Source organism: Amorphotheca resinae, assembly GCF_003019875.1.
Source record: "Amorphotheca resinae ATCC 22711 unplaced genomic scaffold M430scaffold_7, whole genome shotgun sequence".
Lineage (NCBI taxonomy): Eukaryota > Fungi > Ascomycota > Leotiomycetes > Helotiales > Amorphothecaceae > Amorphotheca > Amorphotheca resinae.
The window spans coordinates 1,024,137-1,036,293 of record NW_020194477.1 but is presented as its reverse complement, the minus strand read 5'-3'; the positions used below and the strand labels follow the sequence as shown (position 1 = coordinate 1,036,293).

At 48.2% G+C, this 12,157-nt stretch overlaps 5 protein-coding genes across 5 annotated transcripts; 3 read left to right on the top strand and 2 right to left on the bottom strand.

Annotated features, from left to right (window-relative positions):
- Positions 1 to 1,241: 1,241 nt before the first annotated feature.
- On the top strand, positions 1,242 to 2,347 carry M430DRAFT_67148 (hypothetical protein). The gene is made up of 3 exons (XM_024869271.1): positions 1,242 to 1,406; positions 1,461 to 1,945; positions 2,038 to 2,347. The coding sequence occupies exons 1-3, from the start codon at positions 1,266 to 1,268 to the stop codon at positions 2,213 to 2,215; spliced, it is 804 nt and encodes a 267-aa protein (XP_024720327.1). The 5' UTR covers positions 1,242 to 1,265; the 3' UTR covers positions 2,216 to 2,347.
- A 46-nt stretch (positions 2,348 to 2,393) lies between these two features.
- M430DRAFT_51156 (hypothetical protein) lies at positions 2,394 to 6,364 on the bottom strand (the record flags this gene model as incomplete). Its single annotated transcript, XM_024868193.1, has 4 exons — positions 2,394 to 2,501; positions 2,648 to 3,701; positions 3,886 to 5,968; positions 6,121 to 6,364. The coding sequence occupies 4 exons, from the start codon at positions 6,362 to 6,364 to the stop codon at positions 2,394 to 2,396; spliced, it is 3,489 nt and encodes a 1,162-aa protein (XP_024720326.1).
- Positions 6,365 to 6,563: 199 nt separating this feature from the next.
- On the top strand, positions 6,564 to 8,597 carry M430DRAFT_59228 (hypothetical protein). The gene is made up of 3 exons (XM_024868781.1): positions 6,564 to 7,480; positions 7,528 to 8,185; positions 8,242 to 8,597. The coding sequence occupies exons 1-3, from the start codon at positions 6,601 to 6,603 to the stop codon at positions 8,270 to 8,272; spliced, it is 1,569 nt and encodes a 522-aa protein (XP_024720325.1). The 5' UTR covers positions 6,564 to 6,600; the 3' UTR covers positions 8,273 to 8,597.
- A 173-nt stretch (positions 8,598 to 8,770) lies between these two features.
- On the top strand, positions 8,771 to 9,813 carry M430DRAFT_19783 (hypothetical protein; the record flags this gene model as incomplete). The annotated part of the gene is made up of 3 exons (XM_024864152.1): positions 8,771 to 8,806; positions 8,860 to 9,629; positions 9,681 to 9,813. The coding sequence occupies 3 exons, from the start codon at positions 8,771 to 8,773 to the stop codon at positions 9,811 to 9,813; spliced, it is 939 nt and encodes a 312-aa protein (XP_024720324.1).
- A 50-nt stretch (positions 9,814 to 9,863) lies between these two features.
- On the bottom strand, positions 9,864 to 11,669 carry M430DRAFT_67144 (hypothetical protein). Its single transcript, XM_024869270.1, has 2 exons — positions 10,182 to 11,669; positions 9,864 to 10,128 (listed from the first exon to the last, which is right to left on the bottom strand). The coding sequence occupies exons 1-2, from the start codon at positions 11,643 to 11,645 to the stop codon at positions 10,015 to 10,017; spliced, it is 1,578 nt and encodes a 525-aa protein (XP_024720323.1). The 5' UTR covers positions 11,646 to 11,669; the 3' UTR covers positions 9,864 to 10,014.
- Between the last annotated feature and the right edge of the window lie 488 nt (positions 11,670 to 12,157).

Sequence of the window (12,157 nt, the reverse complement as noted above, 5' to 3'; positions counted from 1 at the left end):
TCAAGGTATGTACTGCTCCTTGGAGGCCATTTCGTGATCTAATCGACGCCAGGTTTCTGAGTTCATGTTCGTCGTACCTAACTTTCCCCATCTACGTAATCTCGAGATGATTGTCAAATATCGGGAGCTTCTGGAAGACCCTAATCGAGCCACCGGAGGAAAATGGAGACAGGACCACGATACTGATCCAAATCAACCATTCGCCCCACAGCCGAAACACTTCATAAACGGTGATTTTATTAAGCAGCGTGAGGCTCCTTGTACGAAGACGAGCAGTACTTCCTTTGGAGAAAGGCGAGTACCCCGCCGAGGTTTGATACAGGTCTTTCCGGGCGAACCCGATTATTACACCCTCGCCAAGGAGCAAGGTCTTCACCATCTATTGCCACCAGAATATCAGACTATGTCCAAGCACAATGGATGCCACGGACAAGTGAACGGCATTACACCGCCAAGTTCTGACAAATCAAAATCAGTCAACGGCGGAAGTTCTCATCGAGGCTCACTGTCGGAACCTGTTGAACCTTCTAATGACGTTCCTATTAGGGACTAGACGAGCGACACGTGTGGTAGAGCTTCAAACTGCGTTGTTAAGTTAATGTTTTGCGATCGTGTCAAGAGGGAAGCGATCGTTTGGTGTACAGATACATACAAATACCCACAAATGTCAGCGTAGCTGTAGGACCGGTGTTAAAGCCTATTGTTGTACAAGATGGGCATGGCTTCTATCTCTGTTTTGAAATACCGATGTAACTGCTCCCGAGGTCTCTAGGTCTCAAGCACATGGCAATAGAAGTCAGCAATATGAGCTTTCTGAAACAATCCACGGTGCTACATGTGACATTGCTAGCTCTCATACCTACTCCTATGCACCTATCCTTCACTTTGTATCTTGACGACAATCAAAGCACCCTTGCTTATCCTTCCTAGTAGGCACCCAAATTATCCTCCTGGAAGGTAATAGCAATTGTAGAAAGCTTATTTGAAGCAGATCGATATTGGGCTTTGCAGGCGGCAATCAATATCCCCTTAACTAGCCTTATTGAGTCCGAGGTAGGTAGTCTTGTACACAGAGGGATACGAAACGTTCAGAGGGCTCAATTCAGGGGCAAGGCGGGCGCTTAGGTACCTAGCTTAAGGTACCTCGAAACATATCACGTGACGCTATCGCCACCGATAGGTAAGGTGGTGAGGCGTAAACGCGATCAACCCCCTCTTATCCTTTCTTAGCATCTTGCTCAATCCCGCTGCATAGGATATACACGATGATGGAAGAGGCCTGTTGCGCTTGCGCAGCACTTTTAAGTACAATACTGCCCCAGTATGACGAGAAGACAGAAAAGCCCAAAGCTCTCGATCGACGATTAGAATGTTGTGGGAGAGTGATTTGTGGAAATTGTATAGGTGTATGCCAGCACGCCTTTAGCCACTATAGATATATATATTGACGGATGCTTCAGAAAAATTCGCGATTTGCTACATACTGTCCCTTCTGCCAGGTCACCAACATCCCTTCTCCATTACCACAAGGCCTCCGAGATCCGCCTGCGTACACTCCTCCGTCCTTGAATTCCTCTCTTCTCTACAACGAACATCAACCTTCTTCCTCAGACGACCTCCCCAGCTATTCTTCACTTACAGCTCCACAAACCCCGCTTCCGGAAAAATCAAACCCTCAGCCCGTAGAAGATGTCCTGCATTTCCTAGACCATGAGCACGATACCCTGGCTTCCTTATCTCTCCGCTACGGGGTGCCTATCACAGCGCTCAGACGTGCCAACAACCTCACGTCCGACCATTTATTACTTGCGAGAAGGACCGTTGTGATACCTGGGGAGTTTTATAAGGGCGGTGTGAGTCTGAGCCCCCGGCCTATTGAGGGGGAGGATGAGGAGAGGAGGAAAGCCATTGTGAGGAGGTGGATGGTGGCATGTAAGGTCTCCGAGTAAGTGGTCCCATACAGACTACATAAAGTGGTGGTTGCAAAGTGGAATGATATGGAGGAGGCTAACGACATAGCTTCGCATTGAGAAACAGATACGACATTGCTTTGCTGTATCTTGAACAGGCCAACTACGATCTAGAGGCAGCAATAGAATGTTATAAAGATGATGAGAGATGGGAGAAGGAACATCCAAGACAAGCAAATGTGAAGGGAAAGGGAAAGACACGACATGATGTGGGGAAACGAAGATTCACAGGCCAAAGACCATGACAATTGAAGACGGCTAGGTTAGTTCATAGATCTCTTATTCTGTACCATAGTCATTGTTCATCATGATAAGTGCAAGTGAGCACTGTATAATACACATATACCCAAGCCTCCCATACACCAATTAATACGCCGAACGTGTCCGAATATCCTATTAAATAATTAGCAAAGAATGGTATTGTCAAAGTATATGGGCGGACTTGCAGAAATTTTTCGCTCGATCTCCCGCACCGAGCGATCCAGTTCCCCTGCGATCATTTGTTTCTTGTCCGTAGGCAAGAGAGTGTATCTTTCACACAAATCTCCATCAATAACCCCCTTCACCGGTACATAATAGCTTCGGTAAATGAGATGATCCCTTCCAGCAAGTGGCGCATCTTCCGATCTCAGGTGTTGCTCTAAGGTCTGAAAGAAATCCACATCCTCACGGCTGACGAACGGGATGAGAATACCGAGGGTGCCCTGCAATCCACTCCACAACAGACAGTCCCTGCCACCTGCAACGAGATTTGTCTTGTGTATACTCATTGGGATGTCTTGAGGGAAGAAATGAGCCATCAATGTAAGACGATGCGGAGCTCCTTGTAGATATTGTCGTTCGTGGAGAAGATGCGCCCCAGATCCTTCCTCATCAGCCTCCTCACTAGCTTTAGCAGGACATCGTAAAAGCCAAAGGTTTCCAAACTTGTCACCTCCCGCAACGGTTTCATAGTCCACCATAGTTGTGCATGTTGTCCAGCGGGGTACTGTATCGTCCACAAAAGGAATAAGCCTATTCTCCTGGAACTTGTATACGACCATGAAGATACTTTCTTGAACATCGCTCACGACGATACGGCTTCCTTGAGTTTGTAGCCCGACAATCAGATTCGGCACAACTTCAGCTTGAGCTTTCCGGAGAAGCTGACGCATACCGAGGTCGTAAATCCGCAAGTCTTTTCCGATTCCAGCGAGCAGCCTGCCTTGGAATCCAAGTAGTGCCATCGGCGGCTCTTCAACCTTGGTTTTATGGATAAATTCAATTTCCTTTCCGTCCTCGTGGAACCGGTACACATGGATGAATCCAGCTGTTGACGACCTCGGGCTTACCACCATGTCTTTTCCAGTGCCAACAATCAGAAACACTTCATCTTCTTGACTCGCAAATGAAACAGTTGCCACGCTGACCGCAGCTTCATTATCTTCGAGGTCAATCTTTTGGAGTACCTTCTTTTCGGTGACGGGATCTACGACGGATATGCAAGAGGCCCAGTGACCTCTGCCCCGAGGATAGCCAAATTCTTCAGGCGGAAGAACAGTAGCATCGCCATTAACAACTGCCGGGTCTTGTAGCAGCTTATTTTTAGTTGCAGGAGAAAGGATATTATTATCGGATTCAATAGTATAGAAGTAGGGGTGTTCTGGGTGACGGACGAAGCGGCGGGGGGTATAAGTAAGTTGTATCGACTCCTGGAGGAGATTGTCGGTAATTTTTTCAATTGAAAATATCCTATATGCATCAGTTTCTGATTGGCTGCAACGAAGGTTGAATCAAGTAGGAGGAAATGATAGCTCAGAAGGAACAATTGGATTTATAATAATTAATCCCCATAGTCAGTTCGACGTAAGAAGGTTAACGATAAGAAAATCATCATAGCATATTTAAACGTAACGGGAAAAGCTTTCTGGCGTACCTTAGATTTTGTCCTTGGATACCGACCATCCCTTCCGTGCACTGCTCACTACTAAAATTCCAACCCCATTCGAGGCCGGGGTAGTTTAGAGGTGTCAGCATAAAGCCTTTCGTTACCGGATCTGAGTATCCAAGCCAAGGCCTTGAGCTCAGAGCAAGAACTGCGGTTTGTCCTTGAACAGAGACTTTGAAAAGCTTTGCGGGCTTCGGACCAAGGAACCGGGTTCGGGTATCAGAGAGTTCTCCCGTCACCTCGTCCAAAACGGTTCTTAAATAGACACCAGAATAAAGTCCGATGTGAAGATAGAGAGTAGAGCCTCCAGACGATGAATCAGCCATCGCCATGATAGATAAAGCGGATGGCGCTGATGTCAAAGCTTGAACAGACTTATTCTCGAGTGTGGAGTCGGGATCGAGACTCAGAATTCGAACGGTGGAATCGTCACAGCCAACAGCCAAGAACTGACTTCGCACCCGACCCTCTGGAACTTCTCCCAGACTTAGGCATGTGACAGTTCCGCTCATCTCCTTCTTTTCATCATATTCGGCAAGTGAACCGTCTGAGTCCATCTCGAAATACACAATTTCGCCAGAGCTCAGTGCCACGGCAACCTGCCGTTCGTTCGTGGTCGCTGCGACGATGGAACGATGTTGAGGAGCAGCCCACTCATTTATTCGACGATCTGCCCGAATATGCCTGATACCCTTTGGATGGACCTGAATTAAGCCATCCTCACCAAGTTGCTGTACGGCCAAGGTTGGTGTAGTGGATAGAAATCCGGTGTCTGTCACTTCCTCCACAGTCTCACCAATGCTGAGCACAAGTGTTACGTTCGAGAAGGATAAGATTATGTAGGCATCAAACGTATCATTTCGGGTCAGTTTCGTGGTCCAGACAGCAGATGGCACGCCAGGTAACACCGACTCGACGATTTCGCTGACTTCTAGTCCGTGCTTCAGAGTTCGGAATGTGCTTCGGGCCCCTGTGCCACATATTGAATAAATTTGGGGAGCATCTTCCTCTGTGAGGTTGGCGACTTGACAGTCCATCAGTGGGTTCATGGAATCAATGCTCTCCACTAAACTCAGGTTTTCCGCAGGCCGTGGATGGAAGTAGACGGGTGTATAAGGTTCGGTCGGATCCGTGGGAAAATTATCGCTGGTGAATTCTATCTCTTCATCGTCATCTCCGAGCTTCTCAAATTGGTAGAATTGATGGTTTCCAAATTCGCTGGCAACAAATAAAAAGCCACTCTTCAGAATGCAAAGGCTGGATGCGACGGGCACAGTATCAAAGTATTTGATCTTAAGCCGTTTGACTTCTCCCGTGGGTTGGCCATTATCGTCTTCAACCATCTCAATTGTAATTTTAAAGAGATCGCCATCCTCTGTTTGCAAGAGAAAGAAGAAGGCTCCAGCGGCTCCCTTAAGTTTGTGCATCACACCGGCCACAATTGTACGCTTTCTTTGGGGATCTTCTGTAGCTCCTTTGCGTCTGGGAATCGCGACACGGAAAGCCTCTTGATTCGAGTGCCGGTATGTGATGTTGTCTTCTCCGCAAACCAACACTCCGCTAGGTCCGTCTGTGCCTCCGGGAACCTGGAAGAGTATAGTAGCTGTCCGATCAACTGGATCAGACCATTTCCGGACAACATGATTCAATCCAAGATCTAGTTCATAATAAACCAAGGTCTTCTCAATTTCTTCGTAGGCTTGACCTGTAGGATCTTGGTCCGAGTCCCCATAGTCTACCTCGAGTGCCGCGAAAACAGGATTTGCATATCCCACATCCAAGGCCACAAGTGCAAATACCAATGTCTGGGCTTTATGCGCCTCCAGAGGAGATGAAATGGTAAGCTCGGCTTGGGAATTGCGGTTCAGCACATACACAAGCTTGTTTTTCTCCACGGAGGCCGTGAGGCAAGCTCTACCTTTCGGGTCCACAGCCAAATATTGCCCTGGGATGACTCGCCGGACACCAGATTTCCCAAAGGTTTCGAGGTGTAACCTGTTGAACTTGTTTTGTGCGGGAAGATACTCGACTATTGTGATACGGCCTGAGTCGGACGTGATGATAATATAATCTAGAAGAATATATTCAGCTCAGCTCTGCAAATGTTTCCTAACCATTCATACGATTCGCTGGCGGTGATAATTCATGGTGGTATCTCGCGTGCTGCCATCCATGCTTAAAATCACTAAGTGAAGGTCAAAAGTGCAAGATTTCAGGACTTACCCTTACTGCTTCCCGCCAGTCTGAAAGCCGCTATAGCCCTGATAATTCCAAATACATCATGCGAAAGAGCGGGAATAATTTTCCCCTGGGATGGATCCGGTCTGTGGAGGGTAAGGCGTGAGCCTGCCGCGGTCACAATCTGCTGCTCCTTCGTCCCAGCGAATTGACCAAGGATGGCTTGGGTAACAGCTGTAGGCGGCTGAAGCGTCAAGCTGTACATGAACATGGACGACGTCGTCGCCATGATGTCGCAGCAACGCAGAGAGCCTGCGCAGCTTCAATAGGTACTGGTCTGATCCCAAGAGTGTGATGTTGAATGGAGCTTCAGAGTTTTGGCAGCATTTCGCCAAGTTCAGGAATTTAGTGTTGGCGCGCTAGACCAAATGTGGATCCAAGCAAAAATGTCGAAGACGACCTTCTCATGAACGATCAGCGAATGTCACTACAAAACGACGAGTAAAACAATCCAGGGGAAGAACTATGCGACCTTCAGCTCCATACACCTGCAAGAGGTGTTTAAATGCGCTGCAATTCGGCCCACGGACAACGCAATATTCCCTCCTGTCTACGCGGCTTGCTCTGGGTCGAAGGACTCTTACGGGAGCATGCGAAAAGCCCCGACTTGCTACTGCTACGCAGGTTAAAACGCAATCTTCTCAGAAGATAGCGGGCAGAAGGACTATTGCATCGTTGGGCGATCAAAGACAAACAGCCAAGGATGAGCCTTCCGAATATCGAAGCCCAGGAGGACTTGCGTCAACTCCCATTCCCGAGAGTGAGGGCAGACCATTATTGATGCCGAATAACCTTTTTCATCCTTTCTCGAGCTCTCCCTCGCCTGAGATTAGACGTCGAGCAGCATTCATCAAGCAAAATGCCTACTGCCCTCACCCTGATCATCACCAAACTCGATTGCCAACGAGCCCGAATGACCCCGAAGCCCGTAAATCTGTCAAAGGATCAATGCCCCCTAAGCATGTAAGCTTCGAGTGTCCGGATTGCGGTATACCTGTGTCCTGTTCGGAGGAGCACTGGGCCGATGATTATGAAGCTCATTTAGAGATCTGCGATACGCTTCGAGAGATCAATGAGGACGACCATGATTTACGGTCTGGCAGATTCTTCCCGGAATTTGAATACCCAGGCGACCAAATGGAGGAGGCCATGATTAACATGACCAATTGGGATACCTTTATGTTTTCAAGAGAATTCAGAGCTATCAATGATGAGCGGAGTTTACGGCAGGCGACGAGGCTCTTAACCTATCCAGTCACAATTGGGAGTGTTTTGCATGAGCTGAGCCCGTATAACATAAAGAAGGGTGGCCGTTTGACCGTAGAAGGTCTGAAAAGTTTGAGTGGTATGTCGCCTTAATCTCTGGACAACGATCATTGCTGACAGCACCAGCTCTTCGCTACTCACTCCATCCCCCTCGATCAGGAGGTGGTGCGGATATCAAAGGTCTCAGACCAACTCCACCTCCTATGAGGATATTCATTCTCGGTGCTCGGGCTGAATCATCGCTTCCAAGAGAGGTGTGGGTTCAGTTGGCTCATCTTTTCCCTCGAGTCTCTTTCCACTTGATATTCATTGGGCCTGAAAGCATGACAAACAGAGATGCTGAATTTCCCCTTCCTGAGCGAACACCTGGTAATCCTTTTGGGGCTGTCGTTGAGGATCGATTGACGAATTCTTTGAAGATCAGCACATTTGTGGAATATTATCACACACTCCACAAGGCTGGCCACTTCTACCCATACGATCCATATTTTGACTGTTTCGTACTCTTCCACCCGGGTTTAGGACATCCTGCCAGCTCCCATGAATGGGCCGAAACAATTCCGCAATTGCTCGAGACAAAGGTGCCGATCATTGTCACTGGATATACGCAGTATGATATGGAGAGGGATATAAAATGGGTTCAGGAGACAGTGGGAGGAGAAATGGATCTGCTGATGCATCCAGGGGAGAACCGCTTCCGAAGCTTGCGATGGGATCTCAATGATTTGGACCCTCAAGATATTAGCTGTGGGAATTGGGGCGTATGGGCCTTTAGAGGCAAAAGGTATGTTCAGGCTATCTTTGAATCCTCTGGGTCTTCTTAGCTGACAACTGCGTTAGGTACGAGACTATGATGAAAGACACGGAGTAAATTCCCCACGTGTAGGGGCACGCAGTACTCTAACCCTTCCAAGCTGTTCGCCCTCTTACACAAAGGAAGTGATACTGCTTCACTGTATAATAGAAGATCATGATGCCGGCAAAAATGCGGCATGCGTGATTGGCAATAGTGCATATATCACCACACAACTTTTGGCTTTGAAAGCACGATCAAATTAATAAACAAGGGCTTAGGGCTCTCAAAGGACCGGGCATGAATTTGAATATGTATTACTCTTTGATCATTAGTTTTCCTGCACATGCCGTAGATCCAGCGAGTGAGCCTAGAAGTTAATAGTACAATTCATCACTCCGCTCATATTCAACTAGATATTCATACTTGATTCCAACCCCTTTCTCCAGTTTAATAAGGCTACATACAGTACCTATCTATCTACCTATCTTATCGACAGCCGAGGCAAAACCAAAATACCGTATTGTACCCCTCTCAGGAAAGCGCCACTGGGCAACATCTACGACAAACACAACAATGACTCTGGAAGTCATTTATGTAACCCGCCATGGTGTAAGCTGTCATATTTTGCTCCCTTTTGTAACATAAAATTGATAGTCTTTCAGTTCCGGTCAAATTGGGTCGTCAAGCCAAGCGGAGAGTATAGCACCTCGATACCAAGTCCCACTGGAATCGCCAGCGACCCAGCACTTGCCAGTTATGGTGTAATCCAATCGCGGGAGCTCGCTGCTCATCTGAAGACGCTCAACCCACCGATCCAAAGATTCTATTCCTCCCCTTTCTACCGTTGTCTCCAAACAATCAATCCCGCCGTCGAAGCGCTCTCCTCCACAGCCCCGGACCCCGAGACGCAGAAAATCCGGGGCGAAAATGGCATTGGAGAGTGGTATGGCATGGCACGCTTCGAGCACCCAAGCCCGGCGGAACCAAAAGTCTTAAAGAGTTTGTTTGAGAGGTATGATGAGGAGTACCAGCCGGTTATCAAACCAAGCGTGCATGGTGAAAGTATCGAAGAGTTGCATGACAGGGCCGCGTATGCGATGCATAGGATCATTGAGCAGTCGGACAATGAGGGCGTGAAGGCCATATGCATTTGTACGCATGCTGCGACACTGATTGCGATTGGAAGAGCTTTGACGGGACGAATGCCGGAGAACATTGCAGAAGAGGATTTCCGGCCGTTCACATGCGGAGTCAGTACGTTTGTTAGGAAGGGAACTAGGGAAAATACTGGGGTGGTGGTGAAAGAGTGGGCTGGACCAGAGACCCCGATTCCAGCGATTCCATGGAGAGGTGGGAATGGTGTTGGGGGAGGATGGGAGCTGAAGGTCAGCGGTGATTGTAGCTTCTTGAGCGGGGGCGAGGAGAGAGGATGGTGAGTTACTGTCTACTGCCTAACGATACTGAATGGACTGACAAGTTGCAGGAGGTTCTCAGGGGATGAGTCCTTCAGCATTGATCCAGAAAAGTCACCTGAGTTAGATGCTGGCTCTGGACTCGGTGTTGTTATCGAGGGGAAGAAAAGGCCAAATGGCTCACTCAACCCACCACGATTATGAGAGGTGAGATAGATTCAAATTATCTGTTGAGTTTGGGAGATACCCCAAGAGGAAATGAAATAAACAGAGGAAGTGCTTGAGTCAATAGCTATTATTGTCTGAGCTATCTAGATTCCATGCATGTAAATCCCAAGATTCGGCGCCATACTCCATGCTGAAAATATGCATATGTATATCGCATATCTGCCTATATTAATTCATCTAATATCCGGCGGGCTCTGGTTTTGCTGGAAACGGCGGTTCATCCATGTTGCTCAAACAGGATTTCTTCCAGTGAGTAGGTGTGTATTTATCTACGATGGCCTTAAAAGCCTCCTGAGGTTATGTCAGTATTGTGAAGCATCAAAATTATTGTCCATGAATCTTACCAAAGTGCAGAATGATTCATCACCATCCAAATGTTTGCCAACAGCTTTACAACCCGGCACCTTCATGACCTCATCATTGTATCGAATTCGGACGAAATATCCATTCAGCTTCGACCTGTCAGTATCCGTGAGCTCCTCAACCTTGCGCCTTGCAATTCCAACTGGATTGTTCTCTTCTTTCTTGCTGCTGCCAAAAATTGACCCGAACCAGCTCTTTGGGGTCTTGTGGTCACCAGCACCGGCGGTCGTGGTTTCGACCTTCGGATTTGCTGGCACTTGAGCTTGCTGTAAATCGGACTTTTTGAACAGCTCTAGAGCAATGTGACTCGTGTATGGGGGCCACGGCTTCCCTTCAAAGGCACCCAAACTCGACAATACGGCCGCGAGTGTAGTATCATGGCAGCCACTAAGAGCCATTTTAATAGCCTTCTCGCCACCTCTTCCACTTCCCGTCGATCCATCTTTACCCCCAATTTCCGATAAACCATCATTGCCATTCATCTCTACACTGCCTACCATGCGAGACACTACATCCCCCATGAGACTACCGATACCAAGGGAGCGATACTCTTGAGACTCCTGGTATCCACTAAACCATTCTTCCACTCCAATTTTTTCAATGATAGCTCGGCCTTTGGCATCATAGAACTCATTCGGCAACCTCGTTTCTGGGCCGTGTGCGAGCGTTGAATTGATCGTATCCATGATTCCCGAGAGTCTGGGGTGCGAATCCACGGCTACCCTTTTGCTAGTTTCCGGCATCCATTTAGAAATGAGCTTGTTGAGATACTCCATTTCAGAGGTACTATTCCACCTATCTGCGGTTCTTTGCGCAAACGCTCGCGAGAGCTGGGCAAAACGTCTGCAATTCCCATCGTTCGGAAAGAGGGTTTCATCGGCCGGGGCTCTTGTCACAATTGTGATAGGAGGAAATGACGCGGCACGAGTATGAGAGGGATACATTCCCCAGAATGCTTGCTGGAGCGACTCCAGGGCTCGAGGTATAGGAGTTGCCCGCAGGTAAATCATATCCGCATCTTGAATCGTCGGAGGCATAAACTGCAGTTGATCAACATAGAGATGTCGGAGACGCCGGCCTAGCTCCCAAGTAGTTTTCCTTCCTATATCAGTCAATTCCCCCAGATTGCAGATAGCATCCACTTCCCCTCGAGGCCCAGTTGCTACAACAGGTCCGTCATCGACACCAAATGTCTCGAGCCTTCTCCGCCATTTTAAAGGGGTCCATTGGGCGTCGTTAACATCCATTGCTGCGCTCACCATCTGCCGGGCAATAGCACAATATGGCCAAAATGGTTGTAGGCCAGCGTTCCGAAAGCGTGCAGAGACAGGACTCCGCTCACCATGCCGTAACAGAACTTGCACGAGTTGTAGTTGCAGTCCTTCAGGATAGAGCTTTCGAAGCTCCTCCTGGGAGTAGGGCCCCCGAGGCTGGAGGGTTGTCATTTCTGCTACAGGGTCAGACTGGCATACAGCCAAAATAGATTATGAAAGGTCAATAGTTGGCATCAGTAAAGTCCCGGAGCGAGAGGGAGCTTTAAATGTAACAACGTGGGGAGAGCTCGAGTCATTGCCCAGGATTGGCAGGGATTGTCCAAATTACCTATAAATACCTTAAATCTTAATTTGGCGATTCGCGTACTAGGTAGAGTATAAGTTATAACCTCCAAAAGCCGCCTCGAAAAAGTCATAGCTTTAGGAAATGCAACACTTCAATCATTTAAAACAGATCAGCGACAGGAGGGAATGAATTCTTCTTTCATCTGCTTACCATGTCGCCGAAGGCTTGGGCAGATTCGACGGCCCAATAGCCTGCAATGGCGCACCAAAGCCACTTTCATTTCCCTGAACGCAGGCTCAAAGCCGACAACAGTGACAACCGCGACAACAGCGACAACAGCGACAGCAGAACAGAAACCGAGAGATAGCCTTCTAGAATTGGGAAACGATGGAGGAGC

Coding starts and splice junctions, on each gene's coding strand:
- M430DRAFT_67148 (XM_024869271.1), top strand. CDS start 1,266: ATGATGGAAGAGGCCTGTTGCGCTTGCGCAGCACTTTTAAGTACAATA. Junction 1,407..1,460: donor TTTGTGGAAATTGTATAGGT/GTATGCCAGCAC, acceptor CGGATGCTTCAG/AAAAATTCGCGATTTGCTAC. Junction 1,946..2,037: donor GTGGCATGTAAGGTCTCCGA/GTAAGTGGTCCC, acceptor ATTGAGAAACAG/ATACGACATTGCTTTGCTGT.
- M430DRAFT_59228 (XM_024868781.1), top strand. CDS start 6,601: ATGCGACCTTCAGCTCCATACACCTGCAAGAGGTGTTTAAATGCGCTG. Junction 7,481..7,527: donor AGGTCTGAAAAGTTTGAGTG/GTATGTCGCCTT, acceptor TGACAGCACCAG/CTCTTCGCTACTCACTCCAT. Junction 8,186..8,241: donor TGGGCCTTTAGAGGCAAAAG/GTATGTTCAGGC, acceptor CAACTGCGTTAG/GTACGAGACTATGATGAAAG.
- M430DRAFT_67144 (XM_024869270.1), bottom strand. CDS start 11,645: ATGACAACCCTCCAGCCTCGGGGGCCCTACTCCCAGGAGGAGCTTCGA. Junction 10,129..10,181: donor ATGAATCATTCTGCACTTTG/GTAAGATTCATG, acceptor ACATAACCTCAG/GAGGCTTTTAAGGCCATCGT.